The sequence below is a fragment of the Dermacentor albipictus genome, chromosome 8 (assembly GCF_038994185.2).
Source record: "Dermacentor albipictus isolate Rhodes 1998 colony chromosome 8, USDA_Dalb.pri_finalv2, whole genome shotgun sequence".
Taxonomy (NCBI): Eukaryota; Metazoa; Arthropoda; class Arachnida; order Ixodida; family Ixodidae; genus Dermacentor; species Dermacentor albipictus.
In genome coordinates, this window is record NC_091828.1 from 124963679 (window position 1) to 124987697 (window position 24019).

A 24019-nucleotide genomic window follows, 5' to 3' on the forward strand; every position below is an offset into this window, starting at 1 on the left:
GTTTAGTATTATGTGCAAATTAATCAACTTTTAAAACAAATTTACTATTTATTGCTTAGTAATAATCATTACTTTTTAGCTAAATTTGCAAAGTAATAAAAATAATATCTACGAAACTGAGGTTGACATTTAAATCTCCGTTTTGGCAAACGTGGAAAACAAGACCACATGATCTGAACGAACAGCAGACGCTATCCACGGCCGCATGTTTTTCAATATCGTGGTTTCAAATTGCTAATCAATTTGTCGCGTGAAACAGCTGCTGATAGCTTATAATGAAGCTCCCTAAGGGACAAATACGAGTTGTTACGCCGGCGACATGACCCCAATACCGCACGCTAATCGGTTTTTGGTGACCTGTGTGCACGTCTTTTCGCTGCTTGCTTTTGGGTAAGCAAGCGTTTTGTGTATACAGTCTTTCTTGTGAGGAGCTTTTGCGCTTGCCCGTTGCTCAGTTGGCGCTAAAGTTTTCGGAAACACGGCTCGCTATGCGTGGCAGTGGCGTAAGCGTATTTGCTCGTACCCACGTGAGATTGACGCGACGCTCCTGCTAGTTTCGTGTGTGGGTGTGAATGTGCTGCAGTATCCGCCACGTAGAGGTTCTCTTCCGACTTCGCTTTCTACGCAAGCGAGCCGTCGAGCGCTCTCGGGTTTCGGTTCTGCAGGGGCGGCCCGTTCAGTCGCCTTGACTGCGGCCAGCTTATAACGCGAGTATATGTAAACCAAGATATCCGTTTATGATCGACCACGTAAATGAGTTGCTTATTCAGCGGTCATTCAACTCTCAAGTTTATTTTGTGAACAGCCAGAACGGTCAGTGCGTTATCTTTGGATTGTTTCATTATCCAGACATCGTGCGCTTGCATCTTCTAACACACCACACGATTTTTTGTTCTCATTGCCAAAGGGATAGTATATCTTAATTCCTCTAAAATACCTTGTCTAAGGTACATATAGCAATATACGTATTTAAGGTGTGAGCCAGCTAGCGCGTGCCGCTCAAGTCAATATGGGGGTTTCACTACATTTTGCCCATGTCACTGCGTGTGCTCAGTGCGATTACTTTCACAACAAACCCTCTCCAGACGGTCTCCTTCCCCCACTTTGGCGTGAGCTTCTGCGGTCACGTACTTGCATTGCGGCCTGTTCATTCATGTACATATATACCTCTTTCTAAAGCATACCTCAGGCTATCTGACATTTCGGAGCTTTCTAACAACAATATTAAATTATCAATTAATCCTATTGCTTTTGTCTTACCCTGTAGTCAAGTTTTCTGAAATTCAAACCTCACAATATTATGTTAGATGGCAAAAACAAGCTGTCTTCTGCAGTACAGGCAGAATAACTGTTAGCTGTACGTGCAGGTTAACAGTATACTGTTAACCTGCACGCAAATTCCCTGGTTTTACATGTGGCCTAGTATGGGTCCATGATTTACTATGTAAAAAATGCAGTGTGGTAAATTATCGGCTTTAAACTGGTTTAAATTTTACCTTTGACGCAACCTGGCTGGACCCTTCCAGTGTTTGCTTCACAATACTGTACAAAAGAAGCTAGCAAAAGGAGCTAGCACCCACAACTTGACAATGTTCACACGAACATGCCCATATGTCGTTGTCAGCAGTTTTTAGATACTATTCACTGCCAGTGCTGGAAGTTTATGGGGTTTGGTAAGTGTGAAAATGCTGAATTTTCCACAAGGCACATGCCTGTTATTTTGTCAAGAAATGCATTCTCCATTAGTATCCTAGGTATGCATCCACAGATTTACAGGTTGTACACCCAAAGTGCACAGGTGCTTAAACCTATTTACCGACCCCTTGCCTTGCAAACGTTTTGCTGTAAGAATACTCATGTACAGTTCTTTTTTCGTCATCAGTTTTGGCATAAAGGGCACTCTGAGACTGTTGCTTTCAAATCATTGCCTGACAGAGCTATGTTTCTTATAGCAACACTGCCTTTTCTCTGCAGCTGTTTTCACAACATGCTTTTCTAGACAGTATGCATCCTTTTTAACATCTTTATACGTCTACCACAAGTTTCAGACGGTGATACACCGGTACACCTTAATTGAATAAGAGCTGCATGAACATATGTCCATTTTCATAGTTTATTCATTTATTTAAGATACCTTGCAGACCCATTTAAAGGCATTGAGTAAGGGGGTTACAATGTAAGTGTTTCTGCAGGATTAATCAATATAAGTATTAATACAGGCAGTCACCAGATAAGAAAAACAAAGTTCGAAAATGTCTGTCCAAGGCATACTTTAAACAGTATAAAATAATACACACATACTCACTAAAAGTAATATAATACAAGTACCTAAAACAGGGAAAGAAAGCGGGTCAAAAATATCCTCATACAATGTTACTACAAGAAGCTTTGCAGTTTTTCACAAAAGGCTTCCCAATTTTTGAAGCACGTAATGTTGTCAGGAAGACTGTTCCATACTGATAGGACATGTGGCAGTGTTGATGAATGTATGAATATGTTTGAAAGTTTCTGTGAATGTGTTTCAAATGGCTCAAAAAGTTGTATTTCAAGAAGAAGTAAATGATGGTTTGAAAACTCCCCTGTGTTGTTGCAGACCAATAGAAACATCTGTTCTGAATTATTAAATAATTGATCAGTCTATCAGTTTTTACATCAGAAGCTATGCCTGGTCTACTAGGGAAGCTACAGTGGTGGGCTGCATAGCAGCTTTTGCCACCTGGCTGTTTCTTCGTAGGCGTGAAAGAGTTCAACATTTATGTGTGGTGTCTTCTTTCTCAATATCTCGCAGATGTAAAGAAGGAAGTCGTGACCAAATGAAGCAATGAACCTTTGGGACACCATCTGTGCAGCGAAGGATGGGACCCTGGTCATCTGGGAAGGGAACCATCTGAGCCGCTGCTTCCTAGACCTCCTCGCAAGCGGTGTACATGCCCTAGTTGCAGTGATCAGCGTTTACTACGCCGGTGCCCGCCAGATTGCTCTCCGCCGTGAGCACCAGCTCGTTCACTTGCTGCCGTCAACATGGCGGACTCACCTGCGCAAGTTGTGCTGCTCCATTCTCCTGCTGCGCCCTGTCATTCACCTCATAATGTCCCAGCTCATTCTTGGCCAGTTCATGGCGCCATCTACGATGCTGCACATCAGTGCTGTCATCTTGGCCTGGACGGTCCACTTCTTCTACTTGCAGACTCTCACGAACCCACTGCCGCGACATCGTCGGTTTGTCGGTGAGGTACCCGTAATCTTTGCCGTGACTACATCTGGACTGTGCGCAACATTTCGTGTGTCTGCGCTGCTCTCGCTGAGTGAGCCTGAGCGTGGCTCTGAGCTTTCATTTCAAGCTGACTTGTATGCGAATGTCGCAAGTGCACTCGCCTGTGCCTTCTACCTCACAGCTGCTGTGCACTGCTCCAGCACTGCCGTCGAGACACCACCTCGGACACCAGGCCGCGAGTCACCATCGTCTGTACATAGCTATGTTCGTCTCTTGGAAGCAGACGATGATGCCCGACAGCTTGGAACAGCAGAGGACACCAACATTTTCTCGCTTCTCACTTTTTGGTGGGTCGGACGGTTGATGCGCCGTGGATACAGGGGCCACATTCAAGAACCCGATGACCTGCATGACCTCCCAGTCAGCCTGAGGCCAGGAGAGGTCATTCGAGGACTTTACCGGAAGGTAGACACCTCGGGCTCACTGCCAAGTCTTCTTGTGCTGTTCCACCGTTGTGTCGGCCAACAGTACTATGCCATTGGAGTTCTTAAGTTCCTTGCTGACGTCCTGTCATTTGCGAGCCCCGTCTTACTAAACAGGCTTGTCATGTTCCTCGAGGAAGGACCAGGCCAGGGACCAGCATGGTCCGGCTATGCCTACGCATCGGGTCTTGCTCTTGCCTGTCTCTTGGGTGCATTCATGTCAGCTCACTACAGTTACCTGGTGTCACGAGTGGGACTCAAGGCAAGGGCGATTGTTGTGGCACTTGTCTACCAAAAGACACTGCGCGCCGATGCGACAGAGCTGCGGAAGAGTTCATCGGAAGCGCTGAATTTGGTGACCACTGATGCCGATCGAATCGTCAATCTCTTCGGAAGCTTTCATGAGGCGTGGAGCTTGCCACTTCAGGTTAGTATGCGCCATACATAATTTTATGCGCTCACTAGTCTGCTAGAAGTAAGCAATGCATTGGGCTGTGCACTGGATTTGCTTTGAGGGGCAAATAGGTATACAATGGGCAAAAATAAGCATTAGGCAGACGAATTAAGTGAAAACCCTGAAAATGGAGGTATTTTAATAAATGAATTCTGGTAAATGCAGTGAATGCAGATTGGTGAAAGTGGGAATCCTCCACTTTGCAGCATGAAGCTGCAAGGAGAGCTAATATGGGTTCCTCTGAAAGACATTATCGAAGTCGAAAAAGATATTCCCCGGCTGGTCAAATTTTTCAACTGTGAAGTTCTTTTTCTGAGAAATCTATGTACATTTTTCGTGCTACAAATAGGTTGATGCCTATTATCTTTTTAAATAAATTATTGCATTAACTGTATCCATCTCGTTGTTATGTGCACAGTGTTGTCTTGATCCATTTTCTTGCCATCTGCAGGTAGCAGTGACTATGTTCTTGCTGTGGCAGCAAATAGGCCTGGCCTTTCTCGCTGGTGTCGTGGTGGCCGTTTCGCTGGTCCCTGTGAATCGGTCCATCGCGCTCAATATTGGACGACTGAGCACTGGCATGATGGCATTCAAAGATGAGCGTATAAAGGTATGGGGCTGACAAGAAGAAATCTGAAAAATGGTTGGATGCTAGAAATGTGCGGTAAAAGGGCTTGCGACAGTTATTGAACATATTTAATGAACTTGCTTAGTCATTGAAATCAAGAATTGGACGGAAATCCGTTTGGTTGAGAGCATACATGACTACAATTAAAACGAACACCGACATCGAAAATTTATAAATGTAAGACTTTCGTATAAAGGTAAAAAGTTTTGAATCCTGTTTGGGGGCCAAAACATCTTACTTGTATAAACTTTCCTGGTCAATGCCGATTTTAATTGTTGTCTTGGTTAGTCGTTATGCTGACATGAACTTGTTCAGCAATACTGTCATTAACATCTGAGCCTAGTACAGTAAAAGCTCGTTAATTCGAACCGCAAGGGGAAGCTGCTTCAGTTCGAATTAACGAAAGTTCGAACTAACGAAAGTGAAGGAGAGCAACAGTACACTGCGATTTGGAAGCAGTAGGGCATGTCAGAAATTTGGCGAGTCAAAAAGTGATAGCGTGTGCCGCGGGCACACGCCATCTTCGAGTCGTAGCTCTGGGTCCGACTGTGCCACACCACCGATGTCCAACGAAACGAACGTTAGCCGAGGCTTAACACCATCACAATGAATCGCGACGGCTGATGCCTCCTAAGCTGAAAACAGAGGTGAACAACCGATGAAGACTGCCGAGACAAAGACGCTGAACATGTGAAGGTGGCGAAGGCCCTGATTCGTTGGTTCTTGATTGCAAGCGCAGCTGCGACGTACTTGATTCGCTGTGTTTTGGCGCTTGCCGTGCCATCTCCGCACAGCATTAGCAGCTGTACAAGATTTGCGAAGCCTCCGAGATTCGCAGCGGGCAAGAAGTCTCGGAGGTTACGTAGAACGGAGAGGCGGCAGCCGCCGCTGCCTTCTGGCTGACACCGCATCGGTTAGATTTTTTTCCGATTTTGCCTTCTCTCTCCGTTCTCTCCGTTTCGGAGGCAATACAGCCTTGTGTGTAGGCAGTAGGCGCGATTCTCTGGCCGTGTGCCAGGCGAGCGTAGTTCGAATTATCCGTGAGGGAACCTTCTCGTGTTCGAATTAACGGACTTCTTTATACATAGACTTCTGTGGAGCTTGGCCGGACCAAATCGTACAGTTCGAATTAACGAGCTTTCACTGTATTGTTTCCGTACATGCAGCCGGTAGCTCACCAATTTCATCTGAAAGGCTGTCTGCCTTTCAACTTTTTTGAAATCCAACTACTTTTTAATGTGTCAGCATTAGGAGTGTCAGGGTGTAAAAAAGTGCATTAAGTGTGTGAAATTGGTTATGGGGTAGAGGTGTGTGCGTGCGTGTGTGTGTGTTTGTGTGCGTGTGTGTAATATATATGTATATATACTAAGGAGGAGTAAGAGATTCACACAGCCGCCAAAAACGAGGTTCAAATTGAGGAGCACCCAGCCATCTTTCCCACTGAGTATCGTGGGCTTGCCATCATCTTCCTGTGTCGTGGTTAAGGATAAACCATCATCTAGTACTCCGACGAGTTCGAATGAGGGAGTGCTACCACTCCAGGACCCCGCCAACCTGTCCACGGATCCTGGACATAAAATACTTGTCACCCTGTTGAAACCATAGCTCCTGACTTCGCAGCAGTCATCAGCCGAATGCAGACACATTCATTCGCTGCCAAGAGACTACAAGATATGCACAAAAGACTAGTAGCGCAGGAGATCATCAGTTTCGGCGCAGACAACAGCTGTCCCCTGCTTTGAGCTTCGAAAAGTTTGCAACACCGCCTTTTACGATGCACGTCGCAGGCCAATCATCTCCTGCCGATGGTACGGCTTCAGGAGAGGACAGTCTGGCTGCACGCAATGTTTTGTCAAGACAAGCCAGTTCAAGCACCTCGGAGCACCTCTACACTGCAAACGACCACAACCAGTGCAATCGATCCCACTTTGTGAGACAGACGGCTGTTCAGTGTCCGAGATTGCCTGCCCTGTTTTTTTCAACTGTGACAAGTAATCTTGTCAACTGTGACGAGACCTGCGACTAGAGCGTGATAGTCAATGCTGATCCCCAGAGAAGTGGCTGCACACTGGACGATCATAAGGACGACTACTTCCATTCTCACGTCTTGTGTGCAAAAGTTTTCCACCACCAGCACGCCCTCACAACTGTCAAAGTTATCTTCAGCAATGTGGCTGAGTGTAATGAGGAGAAAGAGATGTACTAGGGCTAGGACGCTCACACGGCGGGCACTAGAGAAGATGAAGAGGCAGAAGTAAACAAGCGTTCGCATGAACGGCCGATTGTCTTCTTCGCTCTCCTTTGCAATATATATAAGTAAAGAGGACATCTTCAGGCTACCTTTCAAACGTAAGGAACTTCAGCAATGCTACAAGGTAAACAGAACAAATGTTTGAACAGCTCCTGTTGCAAATTAAGAACTTGTTCTTGTTACCTTGTAGCGTCACTCTAATATATATATATATATATATATATATATAAAAGCCTTTTTTATCAAAAAGAGCAGACTGTTGCAAAGATGAGCAGGACAGAGAGACACGGAAAGGAGGAGTCCTTTCAGTCTTGCTTTGCCTGTCTGTCTTGCTGTGCGCTGCATCACTTTGCACCATGAAAAACCAAATAGCCAAAACCACTACCCTTACAAGACAAAAACTTTGAAACTGCCCTGACGAAAACTCTCAAAACTGTTGGCATAAATAAACTAAGCTTTCGTTTACAACAATCCCTCCATTGTGCCATTATTTCTGCAAATAACAACTGGCCCATTGATCTCCCACTTTCTTCAGGTATATATTATATGTAACTGACTGTGCTCTGCTCTGGACCACCATCAGTTGCATGGCACTTCACTCTTCGAAGAGGCAGGACGTGTGTCGAGTGAGCTCTTGAATAACGCTTTGCAATGTGGTAAACAAGGTTTAGGATCCGGGATCTCAAAGAAATGCAATATATTGCTGACGCATTTCTCCTGCATTTACCGCTGAATTGCCACAGATTTTTCTTTTCTTACTCTTGCATGAAAGTATACGGGAAAGCTACTATGTGAATTTCTCCAGATGTGATGACTAAGTGGCACCTCCAGCAAAATAACAAGTTGACAAATGTTGCCACTGATGGGGTATGGTGGCGCCATTTGGTGACATAGAATGATACTACTGCACCACTTTTATAACCAGCCATGGCAACGAATTGCACCCCAAGAGGTCAGCATTTGTCAACACATCCCGCAGGTTCCTTAGTTTGGCTTAGTGTCTGTATTGCTCTACTTGCCAGTGGACGCGAAGTTGCAGGTTCAATTCTCCGCTGCCAAGGGCGTATTTCGATGGAGGCAAAATGCAAAAGGGCTTGTGTGCTTTTAGGCACACAAGAAAAAACCCCAGGGTGGCCAGCTTTATCCAGAGTCCTCAATCCCTCATAGCGCCAGTGCTGGTTTGTGGTGTTAGACCCCGTGACTCAATCTCTTATCAAATGTTCGTGTGAGAAACATGTGTAATTGTCATATTTATTTCCATCAATAGAAAGTTGATGAAGAATATGAAAACAAGAGGAACATGCAACTATAAGCTTGACTAAGTTCCTACTCCATGCGCATCAGGTGGAGGTCAACAGAACAGACAAGGCAACTTGGCAGAAACTGCAAATGAAATGCCGTTTAGCAATATTACATGTCAAATATCGACAATCCAAAAGCAGATAAGTACAATAATTAGCGCATGTACATTGATGGAAGTGAGCTACCCAAGAGTGTTAAGCGTTTGAACATCAAATAAGAAATTTCGAGAGGTGCAGAAGTGTAAGGTCTGATAAGTTAATGCCTGAAACTATAAAATTTAATAATTTGTGACGGTAACTGATAAGATTCTTTGTTGTTCATAATTGGTGTTAGTATACAAATAGTTTTTTATCAGCGTCAGCATGGTGTTCTTGAAAAAGAAAGAACAACTCCTTGCATTTTTCTCCCATTACAGCTCATGTCGGAGGTGCTATGGGGCATGCGGATGATCAAGATGCACGCATGGGAAGCCCTTTTTCAGGAACGGGTAGAGAGCATCCGGAAGAAGGAGGTGGTGTTCCTTCGGCAGCGGAAGTACTTGGACGCCCTGTGCGTCTTCTTCTGGGTCGTGACGCCCGTGCTCATGTCAGTCCTGTCCTTCGTCACCTACGTGCTCCTAGGGCACCGGCTTACCGCTGCAAAGGTGCGTGAGCAATTTGAAATTTAGTTTCAGTTTCAAAAATTGCTGCAGAAACCATCTCAGGATGGTTGTCAACATGAAAGAGACCTCGAAACAATTTTCGAACATAGTAAGAAAATGTGTGGCGATCTGTAGATGAGGCTCCCGTGAACATGTGAGCCAAAAATTATTGTTTTGTATGCAGCAGGTAATTTACAATCTCGTGCAAAAAACACTCGAAGATCACTAGCTCACTCATTTCACAATGTTACCAGCAGCTACCTCACAAGCAGCCCCAACCGGTATAGGTGATTTCACGTTGGTGAGAAAATTCTCAGTACTACTGCTATTGCTAAATTTTGAGTGAAATAAATGAAAATTGTGTCTATGATCTCAAAATGACCAAAAGGGTACTGCATCTTTGCACTTCGTCTAGCAAGTGGCCTCCGATATTGCACCAGTGCACTGCGTAGCATAGATACCGCGGCCGCCACGAGGTGCCATGACGAGCCCTTTGGCCATTATCTGGCCTCTTACAGCCGCACGCTCTGATTGGTCTCCGTGGGTCATGTAGCTCAAGGGACATGGCCATGCGAGACAACCCGAGTGCCTCTCTGATGCTGTCTTCCTGTCTTTTTACGACAATGCTGCATCGAATTCCACATTGGCAGCATCAACACGGCTCGGCCAAAGCGAGCAGCCGCACAACGCCACTTGTCTAAATGGCTATAAAAGGGATACAAGTTTGAGGCTGTTCCGCACAACATTACACCTAACAGTTTTTATTCCATTGCTCGTTGCGCTGATGTTAACCCCTGTTGTGGAATCTTCTTTTTCTTACCTTACTGCCTTCTGATCTCGACGACTAAGCAAGTTTTGCAGGGTATGAACGCACCCTTCTTACTATAATTGCTCTTTAACTCGCTAAGGACTACAGCTACTGGCATGCTTCGTGTCAGCAGTGGTGCAGTGACATTCGTCGTGCAATCGGTCACTTGACTGCACGCTGACAAAGTTGTGCCCTGTAACTTGGCTTTTCGCCAACCTTTGGTGGCTTAGCAGCTATGGCATCCTGCTACCTGGCATGAGGTCGCAAATTTTAATCCAAGCCACAGTGGCCACATTTCAATGCGGACGCATTGCCATTTACCGTGATTTACTAATTAATTATTTGCTTATTTATTTATTTACTTGCATATTCCTTATGGGCTCCTATGTAATGTATTGTGTGAAGGGTAATGGTACATTGATATTGTAAAAGCACAGAGCACATTAAAACAAGCAAGCTAAAACAAAGAAACAGGCATTATACAAAGACTAAATGCAATGACAAGAACCCCCTGGAGTTATAAAACCTGTCGTGCAAAAAGAAAAAAAAAAGTTATTGAACAGAGTTAAAGTTAGACATTATATGCATTAGTCATGGTAGTATTATCAATCACTAAAAAGCGTTATAGGTGGTTAATACAATAGACTTGCATTAATTCGAATCCACTTATGCTAAAGGGAAGTATCTTTTTTTCTCTGAGGTTCTGATTCCTTGCACTCCAAAACAATGAATTCGATACTGACCAAAGGTCCCGGCTAGCGCCTGGCATTTTCATGGGCCCAAACTTTCGTTATTTCGATCCTAAAGTTGGCCTTCACCGGATAATTCGAACTTGGCCAGTCAGCACACATGCCTGACCCTTATGGTGATCGCCATAGCAACCCCTTTAGTGACAGCATCCGAACATACGTCATCTCCCGTCAAATACGCATATTTCGGCGTGCCCTAAGAATATTTTCAAGAAATAACTGTAGCTCACAATGTCTGATTACTGTATTTACACAGTTCAAAGTGGGCTTTTCTTTTTTCTCGAAAAACCAGCCAGAAATTGTGTGCGTGGTGCAGTTGCATACAAAACCAAAAAACGCCTTCACGGCAATTCGTATGCCTTACCGCGTAACATAGATATATTCCTCTGAACCTGACGTTAAAAAACTGTGTGGCAAGGCTGTCTTTAGAAAACTGACCACCATTCTGCAACATATTTTTCTTGCTAAAAATTGGGTGCATGTTAGATTTCTGCTTTGTTTACGACCTTTAATGTCATTTTTACATTAGTTTTCTGCTTTCGACATATAGAAAGTGGTCAGCCATTTGATTCGTGAGCATGTTAGAATCGGACAAATACTGGCAAATGAATCAGTAGTGTGTTTTGGCATTTTTTTCTGCATCTTCTTTAATGCCACCTGCCAGACAAATCTATCAGTTTTGTCGGTCGCGTCACGGCCGAATTAACGGAAGTCAACTGTACTGCATTTCTGAATGTAACACGATCGCAAATGTTGGTACTACTGTTTGGAAGATATTTCCAGTAACTAATTTGCACATGGCACTTGGGTGCTTCATAATTAGGATTACCGACAGGAAAATGTCTCAATTTTTTTTTCCTTTTCTTTTAGGCAGGTGTCAATTCCATAATTATGGCACAGAACTTCAATTCCTTGAGAGCACCAGAAATAATTATTTACAGCATCTTTTATACAACTTGTTCAAAACGTGTATCAAGTGCGGTGTAGCTTTAGATATAAAAAAAGGGCTCATCACATCACCAAGAGCTGATTTGGTAGTCACGAAATTCAGGAGTTTGCCAGTCATCTCGGTGTGGTGGGGAAGGACCATGCAGTGACTGTGCCACCGAAAACTGCTTCCAGTTATTCGCTTCTCTCGGAAACAAAGGGGGACATGCTTTTCCTTCTTGTCCCGCTGAGTGCTGAGTTGACTCAGCTTTTGGCAACACAGCCATGCAGTGTGTTTATGCGTCAGTATTATATGGTACCATGAGACTGCCTAAACTGGTTTCGATGACGTGCTGAATCAAATTTTTCACATCTGAAGCCATGCGGCACATCGTGTGCATTTCGAACTTGCCCCCATAAACATAATTTATCATTAGTTGTGTTTGCGGGAAATCGAGGCTCGGTAGCATAATTACTGGGTCAACAGCTATATATAATGAAGCAATCAAGACAGAAACGAAAATCTCTGTCAGTACTCCTTTAAAGAACTGAAGGGGGTAAAAATCCGGAGACCTCCACAATGGCATCCCTCTTAGCTCATTGTGCAGCTTGTGTTCATTTCGTGAACCACTCATAACTGTGTGAGTTTTTTGTCTTGTGAACTGTATAATTTTGCCTCTACCAAAATTTTTATTCCTATAGCTTTGAGTTTGGTGCAAGATAGCCTTAGTATAAGCCTTTGTGCCAGAAAACTCGGCACAACACTTATATTCCCGTACCTGTCAGAGCAGAGTAACACCTTCCCTCATTTGATCTGCTGCTTGCCTGATTCTATTGTTATCCATTTCATTGTTCCCATATATTCCATTGTTTTTCTGAACTGCTTATAGCAGCAATAAACTTCATGTGCATCATCAAATGTTCGCCTGCAGCATTTAGTCAAGTACCCAGCCCTAGCCTCAGAAGGTAAAGCAGTGCCTTCAAAGTTATAAAAAAAAAATTTAATGTCTTCTGTAGTCGTTTTGTAAAGGTCCAATATCCATTTATAGTAGCACCGCTTGCACATACAGCAACATTGGAGAGCGCTTGTTATATCACCTCCCTGCCAACACGTGTCCTGACCTATTCAATTTCGCTCACTGCTGCTGGCAGCAACACATCTAGACTGTGTGGACCTTGCAACCAGTCTCTCACCTTACCTGGGTCACAGTGCATACTGACAATGGGAGTCAAAGCTTTTTTACAATTTTTGTTAAGAAGCTAAGTGATGATTTTAACCCTTTCAGGCGCCACTTGCAATTATGCATAGAAAAAAAATCTTTTATATATAAACATTCTTTTTGGGACCTAAGAAACACAAAACCATCGAATTCTTGAAAGTTATCATGAAACTTTATCATTTGCAACATCGTACACAATTGTGTACACAGCGCCTCGGTGGTCACAAAATTCACTTGTGGAATGCGAGGAAGCAATTTCTCTCTTTCGTCAGGCACAGTTGCACGGCGCATTTCATGCAGAATATCCGGGTGCCTCGTGTGCACTTCTCGAGCTTGCACCTAATTCCCACCTTTTGGTCGCGGGATTCGGACCAATGGTCAAAGGAGTCGTAGTGCGCGTCGGTGCAAGGAAGCGATATTCCTGCTTTTTTGCCCTATCTTTGGTTGTGGTGCTTGGATCTCTGCAAGAGAAGGCCTTCCACGCTTTTTCTCGGGTAGTACCGACTTAATTAATGCTTCGGCAGCTTGCAAGCAAGCGAAAATTCATCAAATATAGGAGTTTAGCTCCAGGCAGCGTTTCATTGTCACGGTGGTAGTCCAGCCAAGAATTGCAGATACCCAGGTTCACAAAAGGAAAAAACACTCTGTGTCCACTTCTTCAGCTTGCGTTTCCCCTGCAGCAGCATCTTCCTCTTCTGTGAGGTTGGTGAACGCAGCTGCTACGCAGGCGTCGGTCGCTTCGCACGTGGCTTCTTCTTCGTCACTTTCCCCAACGTCTGAAACATTTGTCAGCAAAGAGCTCCAAAAGCCTTTCAGTTGTCTTTTGGGTTGTCTTATACTTGTTTGCATTGTAGAAAGAACGACGAATGGCCAAAAAACCTGGAAAGAAAATCAAAGCAACTCTCAGCGTTCTTCATTTCTGCAGCGACCACGGCGCTTTGTACACAATCGTGTACACGTGCGCGTGCGAGCGTTAGCGTTTGGTCATTTCCTTAGAAAGGATAAAATTATCACTCCTCGGTACTTCATATGATGCACGAGCGCGTCTAATTTTTTTTCGCTTGCCACAATAAAAAAAAGCGGCTCTAAAAAAATAAGAACTTGACTCACCGCTCATTGCTGCTCCGGCATCCGCCATTTCTTCTTTTGATATGAACATCTTCACCGAAATGCGACAGATGGTGCCCAAAATGCACATGGTTGTCAGTTTAAAGTTTGGGAATGTGCTAAAGCCAACCTAATAGAAAATTGCGCGCCCTAAACGCGAAAAAAACACCAGAAGTACAATGTACACAATTGTGTACAAGGCGCCTTAAAGGGTTAATAGAAGATGTACTCCCTGCAGTCGACAGATTTCAGCTCATTCTTTGAAATGCAACAAACTTCATCGAATTCAGCACAGTGGTTGATTAGCAAGACAACTTCTCCATTCCCACATGTTTAAATAAAAGCCTCTTTGGGTAAAGCTTTTTCTTTAGGGTGCCACCAAACCACTGCCATGTCAGCTGTCGCACACTTTGACGAGCTCAATGAGTATTTGCCCTCGGAGGTCAAGCTGCCACAGTAGCAAAATGGCTATGGCATTCTGCTGCTGCTTATGAGGTCGCATGTTTGAATCCCAGGCTTGGTGACAATGTTCACACGGAGGCACAATGTAAGTGTACTCATTTACTTATTGTACATTCAGTTGGCCATTCACAAGCTCTCTGGCGGCACCCGTTATATTCTCCTGGTTAAAATTGAGTGCTCGGAAAACAGTGCTTGTACAGAACAGAAGACGCCCTGACGTGTTTCCTCTTCTGGCCTTTGATTGCACTGGCGAGTGGCTGCACGTTTGGCTCGGTTACGCTTTCTCTGGCTCTGGTCAAAAGCGGGCTCCGCGCCATTGCAATCCGAGTTGGCACACAGTAAGGACCAGCCAAATGTAAGGTAGCCCAAGCATCAAAATAATCCATCTGAGGCCCTCCACTGTGGCATCTTTCATAATGCAACTGCTGCTTTCAGATGTTAAATATCCTCAATCAGTCAGTCAGTTCCTGGAGAATAACTGCTTGGTCATGCCCACTTCTTTCATTTTCCAGGTGTTCACATGCCTTGCTCTCTTCAACCTGCTCAAAGTGCCCCTCAACGCCTTCCCCTGGGTCATCAACGGTTGCATGGAGGCATGGGTGTCACTGAAGCGCACCCAGTGCTTCCTCAACCTCCAAGATTTTGCTCCCGCAAGCTACTATACCACCTCGAAAGATGGTAACAAAGCCTATGACTCTTCTCCGGCTGCTTGTTTTCATTTTGTGTTGCTACCATGTAAAATAGGGTGAATTGCATAAGTTAATAAATAGCTTTGAATAAAAAGCACTTTTGCATTTACAAACAAGTTTTCAACTTAAACCATAGGTGGTATTCTTGAATGATCACTTTCAGGAAAACTGTTCCTTTCTGCAAGATTTCATGCGATTTGGCATTGAGCTCTTGGTTCTACGCAAGACCGCCTTCCTGGCACTGTGCAAGGAACACTGACAGTTGTCGATTTCGTCATGCCTGGTGCCGTGTCATGTGAAATCTCACAAAAGTGATCTTCCGAGAAAACAGCCCTATATCCTTGGTTAGTTGCTCTCAGGGGCATCAATTTCACAATCCAGTGAGTGAGGTAAGCCAAAGGAGATGTGATGAAGCAAACGTGTGGGTTGTGCACATTTTTGGGTGGAATTCATCATTGTGAACCTGTTGAGTGCTTTGCAAGAGTGGATAGCAGAAGCGTCATGACACGAGTGTTGTGACATTACACTTCAGCATGTCAACGCACTGATTGCTGTGTTGTAGCAAAGTGAAAGCACCCCCAAAAGTGGCTTCCACTTCAGCTGTATGCTGTCTGGCTGGAACACTATAGCAGTAGTGTGCACTCATTCAGTTATTGTCAGTTTTATGTCACAGGTTTGCGGGGGGTTGCTGACAGTTGCTGAGAAATAGAATAGTTTGTCACAAGTTTCTTTTGGAGCAGATAAATGGTTTTCGTGATGCGGAGAACCAAGAGTGTTTCCAGCTTGGGCTTGCTGACAAGATTGACATGCTCGTCGACACCGCAGTCGTTTGGCAAACTTGCATTCTGACAACTATGCAGGTCTGAATCAGATCCCGATGTAAAGGTCCATCAAAAGTGGTACTAGCTGTCTTTCTTATAACACATAGTCAGTCAAATGCGTCAAGCTCAGTGCTAACAAGTACACCTGACTGGGAACAGTATTCGTGAAGCCTTCCATTAGTAGGGATTGTTTATCACTCATATTCGTCTTGTTCACTATTTTTCATCACTGTAAACAACTTTACCAAGCTTTCTAGCTTTTTCAAGCAAAGCTTGTATTGGCTCACAAGTTTTGGTGGCGGTCTGCTCACGCAGAAACATTGTTGCTCCCAGGGCAGAGCAGCTGTGGGAAAGGGTGTCATGATGAGTTAACAGCTGCGCCGACACCAAAGTGCGAGTCATTAGCAAGGATTTCAGGTGCATAGGCGCGCACTCACACCACATGTGCATCCAATCAGAACCATACGCTTCCACCGGAGAGGGAAAGGGCAAGAAAGGATTTGTGTGCGCTACACTGACTTCGTTTCTGTTCAATGCATTCTCAGAAAACGGATAGGATGGCCATGCGTTGTGCATTCTCCCAAGGAACGGGCAGCATTCGTCAAGTGGTGGCAGGAACTCGCCCGTGAAAGGGCTCGCCATCGGCACGCCAATCCAGTCATTAAGGCCTAAATACAGTCCCATGTAGCGTGAACGTGCGCACACATTACGTCGCGTTGACGAGAACAACAGCATCTATAGTTCGACCGATGATTCGACACACTGGTGCTGCCAATGTAACCAGACATGGCCAACGCGCTCCGACGCACGTGCCCGGCATCTTATGACACCCACGCACCGATAACGCCAGACTATAAACTCACCTTTAGAGCTGCTTGAGCCCAAGCAATCCGACAGCAACGAGAAGAAGATCTCGAGCTGAGGCAGCAAGAGGTTGAAGCAATTCAGCACTGCTACCTGTGGGTTAATTAACCATGACGAAGGTCAGGTGCATGCAGGACAAGCTTCGCTTACGTCCATCTTCCGGTAGCGGAAGGGCTTGTAATTTTTTGGTAGAACGTAAGTTTCAGGAGAAACCGCTGGCAGTGAACGTTGCAGAAAGGAAGAATCGGAATGTGTACAACAGAACTGTGAATTGTTTGCGAGGCTATATATGTAATTTCAGGAAACTTTTAAACAGCTTTGCAAATTTATATTTTTATGTGACTAATTATATCTTCCAAATACAGTAAGGCCTTCTTATAACGGAGTTGAAGGGGGAGCCAGAATAAGTCATTATATTGCTACGGGGTAGTATTCCCAATGACCAAGAGCCGAGCAGGAAGAAGAAGAAGACGACGATTGGAAGCTAGCGCGGGCTGTTGCCTCTTGGTCAACTGCGGCGTATAGCCTTGTAAATATACTTGTAAATGGCTTTTCGTCGGTGTCTTCCTACGTAACAATATCCATTACTTTGCTTTAGTCATTATTGCCTGTACTGCACTGTGAATCTCTATGGGGATTTCAAGGGGAGTTTCACTTACTTTGTTATATTACGTTCTGTTATAACAAGGCTTGACTGTATTGAAATATTGTACAATTTGCCTCTATACTTTTGTACTTTAAATTTATATTGTGCCATGTGCTCTTTGTTATTTATTTGACTCCCATTTATATTACACTGAGTAATGTTCCGTTATCTCTAGGGCCCTTGTGAAGCACTCTCTGCAGTTGAATATTAAAGTTTTTCACCTTAACAATTGTCAACTGTTCATTAAAAAATAAAAAATTCTTGTTCTTCAAAAAAATAAAATTTTAAGACCTGGGCTGGAATGAAGTAGTAATTCTATCTGTTTCTTTTTTAGTGGTCTAAGTGACACTCAACGAACTTTATGACCACAATCAGCCAGTTGTGAGTGCTGGATGATAATGAAAAAATCAAATTAAGCAAAAGGAATTTGCACATTATACCAGCCTTGCATGCCATTTGACAAAGTCACAAAAGTTGAGTGCTTATACAAATTTTGTTGCTTAACAATATCTGGTGCCTGCTTTTGCAAGCTGTTCTTGTGTGTGAACTGTTCTTTGGATTTGGAACCACAAGGGCTTGGTGCTGCCCTTGCTGCTGCTGTTAAATTTAGCATTGCTGTATCATGCAAAAAAGGAGATGCCAGCAAAGGTGGCTGTTTGAGAGCGAGTAGGGGTATGCGAACAGTTGTTTTTGAGACCGTATCTAATACAAGTTGAATAGTGTCGTAAGTGAATCGAATTGGCTATCAAATAATGAGCAGCTGTTTTTACCATTAATATAAAATAATGTTCACATCTTAGTATTTTCACTTTGGCATGCTCCTGCCATTATGTTGCACATTATGAAACCTTGTTTATTAGAAGCACAAATAGATCATTAGGACCAAACAAGCATTTAGTTCACATACTCCGGTCTCTTTGATGAGTGCAAAGGCTATTAATTTAACCAGAACATCTGGGCTGTTGAGCGACATATAGTGTGCTCCACTTTTAAGCTTCCAGAGCTATATGTGTGCTACGTCTGCCGAGATGTTGTTCCCCTTATTGCTCCAATTTTATGTTTGATCGTGCACAGTTAATAATTTAAGAAATGTTCCAAAACTACTTGGGAAATATTCGTATTAATGAATACCACCTGTTTGATTCAAAGACCAATTTGAATGGGACAACATGTGATTCAGTATTTCAAAGTTACGAGTATTTGTGTACCCCCTTATGAAAACCTGTCCGCATCTCTTGCACAGATGACCAACTCGTGCGAATCACTAATGGTGTCTTCCACTGGGATGGCTTGACGGGCGATGCCACTCTGCCAGTGGCCATCAGCGGAGCCCAAGGTCGCAACTTCATCCTAGGACCTGTCAACGTGACACTGCGGAAGGTCTCTTTTTCCATTTGTTGATGCTCATCTCCATCTAAGAATAGTTAAGAGACGGGATGACAAGAATACAGGTGTAGGTTAGAGAGCAAATAGGGGTAGCCAATATTCTGGTTGACATTAACAGGGAAAAAATGGACCTGGGCTGGACACTGTATACGTATGTTGGATGACCAATGGTCTCTCGAGTTGCATAATGGGTGCCAACAGAAGAGAAGTGCAGTTGAGGGCGGCAGAAAATTGGGTGGTGTGATGAAGCTAGAAAATTTGCAGGCTCAGCTTGGAATCGGCTAGCCTCAGACAAGGGTAATTGGAAATTGCTGGGAGAGGCCTTTGGCCTGCAGTGGGCATAAGAATAGGCTGACTGATGATGACGAGATGCTTCATAAAGGATTGCTGACATGACATTTTTTACCTTTCAGTGTTGTACTTGAAGTGTAGCACAAACGGGGCATGCCAGACTGGTGAAATGTCTTGTATCTGTTCCTTCACAGTTTTTTCTGCATCCAAGCCTTCTAAACCTTAGAAAATAATACTGGCAAATGTCACAATACCCTAAATACTTTACTGTAATATAATCATTGCTGCGTACCATTTTCGTTATTGGCACTTGTGCGGCAAATGCATCACAGCATCACTATGCAGTAGCTGCCTCGACTCCTATGTTCACTGCCGCAGCCCTCCCCTCCTTTTTTTTATGAAGCAGCACCATCGCACTGAGCATTATTGCTGTACAACATCGGGAAATGTTGTTCTCTGTCAAGACATCACCATCCACAATATCAGTAGTGCCAGGTCTGGCATTCTGAGACAACATTAGTATCGCATTACAATGTCTAGCAGGTGTTTCCCCGACTTCCATTCTTGCTAGGCATGATACTTTTATGCGTGAGGAAAATGTTGTTCAATTTCTACTGCTTTGGAAGTATGTGTCAGTGCTTTTTTATATGCACGCTACTCACTACTTTGGCTCAGTGGCTATGGTGACCTGGCGCTAAGCAACAGCAACATTCTAGTTGAGGCAGAATACAAAAGCATTCGTGTACTTTGATTCAGGTTGGTGTTAAAGAAGCCTATTTGGTAAAAATTAATTCTGAGACACGATAAACTATATTGGAAGGGCTAAGACAAGTGATGCGGTAATCTGGGATTATAAGTTGGTTGCCTGGTGATGTGAATAAAAAATTAAATGTGAAATAATTTCGGTGAAGCTTGGGAAAGAAAACATTCACACAAACATGAATGGTGAGGACATGTACAGGCGCTGTGTGAATGTCTTTTTTTCTTTTTTTTTTCCTTCCAAGTGCGCTGTTTCACTAAATTGTGGATCACCGACTAGCCAGTCAGTACCTATTGTGAAATAAGGAAGGAAGCAAAAATGAATTTGTGTCCCTGCATCTCTCTGTCATGTTTCTTTTTCTTCTCTTCTCTTTTGGGCAATTGTTCATGGTCTCTGTAATCTCTTCCACTCTCTGGGCAGGGTCAACTGGTGGGCGTGGTGGGTCGGGTAGGCAGCGGCAAGAGCACGCTACTTGCGGCCATCGCGGGCGACATCTGCCGGGTCCAGGGGACGGTGACGCTCCAGAGGCTGGACATGGCCTTGGGTCTAGTGCCCCAGCAGCCGTGGCTCCAGCGCGGCACCCTTCGTGCCAACGTGCTCTTCGGGCGGCCGTTTGATGCGACCCGCTATCAGGCAACTCTCGAATGCTGCGCCCTTCTCGACGACCTAAAGGTGCCACTCTCATCTTGCCCCTGACTTACTTAGCTTGATGCATGTCTTTTTTACTATTTAAACGTCAAGATATATCAGAAAGGCAACATGGATTAGTTTGGTTTATGTTATCTTACAAAGGTAAATGAATTGCAGAAGGGCAGCGGATTGGGCGAGTTGGTGTTGCATGGTAACAATAAAAATTCAAACAGCGCATAAACGACGGGACCAGAATGAGGAGGAGACAAACACGGCGCTGAACTTACAACTGATTTATTTGAAGTAGGAAGACAAACATTTATACGTAGAAAACTGGGCACGCATGCGCCCGGTCAATACATCAATGATCAGAAACAAACTCCGGACAGCAAACATTCGCACACATTGTACCTGCCTTGCATTCTACCCTTTATGCAGCAATGCCATTTCTTTCACCGACAAGATTAAAGATGTTTTGCTAACGCAACTATTAGATTTTCTGATGATATGAAATGCTTCAGTGACTTCTCTGGTAGTCTTGTCACTATGAAAAAATAACAATTTTTACAACAATAACAATAACAATCTGCATAGTCAGTTGTCGAGATATTCCAGAAAGATTTTAAAAAAGCAACCTTACACTATTCACCCACCTAACTTGGACTGAAGAGTGAACAATCTTCAGCCCAAGAGACTATGATTAAACCTTATCATAATGAAGTCGCATTACACAAAAAATTATTTCATTATATCCTGTATTTACTATAAATGAGCATGCCCAGCAAGAAAACTTGAAACTGTGTACATGAGAGAAAGGTAAGTGCGATCTTGCCTATAGGGCATTGAAAGATCTGCAGATTTTGATGGCCCGTCACCGCTTTTCCATGCCGATATCTGGCACGTGAGCAATATTAAATTATAAGTGTGCATTGCTTGTCACAGCGAGTCAAGTTGCTGGCCAACATGCTCATGCATATGTGGAACGTGCCATTTCTAGTTGCTCCTGCTGTGTATCTGACATGTTTGTTACGAGAACACTAGATATTTTGAGCTCTAAGAAAACAATTAATTATCTTCGCTGTAGCCAATAATCTCTGTGACATTGCATTTTTAGTTTTGTTGTATTGCAGTTGAATACTCATTGAAATAAAGCATGGCCAGCCAAATTTCAGATTTACTTTCGTATACACAATAATTTCTTATAGCAATGTTCATTGCGTTGAGGTTCATCTGGTGCTGTGTAAGTCTGGATGATCAGTAATGACATAGGTCTTTATTCTTCTGCAGTCACTGCCCGCTGGTGACTTGACGGAAGTGGGCGAGGAAGGTCAGACACTCAGCGGCGGCCAGAAGCGGCGAGTCGCTCTGGCTCGAGCCTTGTACCAGGTGCGAGCTTGCTCATTGACTCAGACTTGGACAGTGTACCCCTGCATTTGCACTGACCAGCACAGATACCTATGCTGGTCAGTGTCCCACCGGAAATTTACAGCATCACATGCTAGCTGTTCATCCTTACCTCGAGCAAGTGGAAAGGGCTTATGGAAAAAAGAGGATACATAGGAATGGTGAGGGATTGAGGTGATGGTGAGCTAAAGAGTCTAATAGCGTGAAGACATCCACTAGTCATTTATTGATTTTCAGGTGGGAACAGCGGTAAGGCTGAGGGTGAAGTAAAGGCGCATAAAAGGTGCTGAAATACAGTGCAATGTGCTGCCTTTTTATGCACCTTTGCTATGTCTTCATCCCTAGCTCTGTTCCCACCTGAAAAAATAAAACTAAGGCATTACCAAGTCACTTAAATATTTAATCAGTTTTAGTGCATATACTATGTGGGTGCACTAACGATGCAGCAAGAGGTCTCATAGTGAGAGACTGTAGGGGAACCTCTTGGGATATGCTGCAAAGAATAACAAAACTACTAAAGAGCAAGGTAAAGTATATACTAAGAGAAATTATTACTGTGAAAATACCAGCAGTTGACATATGGTGCCCTTAAAGATGGTGAGGTTAAGGCTAGAATGGTACTTGTAACATGTGAAAAGGGGTGCCTGCTGAAGATTGTGCTGCGAAAATCAGTAGAGTGAATTCTGGTGCTAGTATCTACAGGAGCTGTTATCATTGTGGTTCAGCCACCATGGGATTGATGGCTGTAATTCAAATGTGTGCATAAACTTCATGCTTCTGGCTTCAAATGGCTTTGTCAATTTGCAAATTCGTCATCTTCAACTTCATATCGCATTATGTAAACGCAACAGCTCTCAGTTATTATGGATGTGTGAAGAAACTTATTGCCTTTATGCGTTTATAAAAATATGGTCACTTGAAATTTAGAACGATGAAATGTAATTGACACAGACATCACAACTTCTGAATCCACAAGCACAAAACTAAGGGTGTACTACTCATAGTTCCCATATTGATTGCGGTGCCAGAATTTCCTCTGGTAATTTTTGGGGAAAGCATCATGCTAGAATGACCAATAAGCAGTAATGGGCGCGTTAAGTTAGCGCGCTCCGAACTCCAAAGGAGCACGCTCGAGTGCGCTCGAGTGCGACGCCTTCGGAGCTTAACTTAACGGCCATTTTCGCCGACTGTTTTCGGGTGCACGAACGTGCCGTCTGGCGAATGTTATGTTGCTTCCGCATCCGCTATTGCACTTCGCGCACTTTTCGAAAATGGCCCCGCCGACCGTACTTCTGCAGTCCTTGTTAGACGATGAAGAGGTAGAAGAACTTGACGCGCGGCGACGGAGGCAGCAGCAGCGGCTGACGATGCGATGCAAGCTCAAAGCGCGCCAACACGTTGCCGATCTCGCCTGACAGCAGCTTCAGATGCCCGGTAGCGCGGCGGCGAGAGGAACGAGTGGGCAAGGAGAACGGACTTGCATTGGTGGAAAGAGTAGGAAACACGTAATTTTGCAGAAGCCGTAGCAGGCGCGCGCTCTCGCGCACCGTTTCCAGGATGGTGCGCGTAGAGCGCGCTCCACAATCATGCACCGGAAGTCGCTTTTTAGCCGTTAAGCTTAAAAGAGCGCGCTCTGCTGGCTAGAGTGCGCTCGAGCGCCTTAACTTAACGTGCCCAGTGTGTGTGGTATTTCCGACGACTGTGAAAGCTCCTGGCGTGAGAGCTGAGAGAGCAAGTGTGTGAGAACCGTAGAATTTCGTTGCAACATTCTACATTGTACAGCACAGCAGAGCAGTTGCACTTCTAGGTTACACGCAACCTTGTCTGTAGAGCGCCCAATGCACACTTGGCTTCTGTTGTTCTGGTGGAGGTGGAATGCGTGTGAATGCGGTGGAGGTGGAATGCGAATGTGTTCTGGTGGAATGCAAAAGCACTTGTGTGCCATGTTCAGGTGGTCAAAATTAATCTGGAGCTCCCACTCTACAGCGTCTCTCATTATCTGCCGTGTAATTTTGGGATTGTTAACTGCATAATCTAATGCCTTTTTTCTCCCAATTTGAGATTACTGCATCAGAATCATTCAAAAGTTCAAATTAACATGCTTGAGAGGAACTAGTGCCTTTACAGAATTTCAGGAACTGTTTTACTACAAGGCAAGTAAAAAAAAGGAATAATTTTCGTCCATTTGACTGTAACACAAAGCTACAAAAAAAATCCGTACAGGTTCCTTAGAAGGAAAGCATTGCAGTTCAAGAAAAATTCATCCTTGTTCGGAGTTTGAGCC

At 44.2% G+C, this 24019-nt stretch overlaps 1 protein-coding gene across 3 annotated transcripts in view; it reads left to right on the plus strand.

Moving 5' to 3' along the window:
- Positions 1–24019, plus strand: part of LOC135900764 (ATP-binding cassette sub-family C member 10) — a 45838-nt gene that overhangs the window by 246 nt on the left and 21573 nt on the right. Inside the window, exons 1-8 of one of the 3 annotated variants that reach the window (XM_065430321.1) lie at positions 153–390; positions 2789–4123; positions 4602–4760; positions 8747–8974; positions 14757–14922; positions 18508–18644; positions 20122–20373; positions 21619–21717. In XM_065430321.1, the coding sequence (XP_065286393.1) occupies positions 2822–4123; positions 4602–4760; positions 8747–8974; positions 14757–14922; positions 18508–18644; positions 20122–20373; positions 21619–21717 (2343 nt within the window). In that variant the 5' untranslated portion in view covers positions 153–390; positions 2789–2821. Of the gene's footprint in view, positions 1–152; positions 391–752; positions 814–2788; positions 4124–4601; positions 4761–8746; positions 8975–14756; positions 14923–18507; positions 18645–20121; positions 20374–21618; positions 21718–24019 lie in introns of those variants that run through there. The other 2 variants (XM_065430323.1, XM_065430322.1) reach the window with 2 other exon arrangements.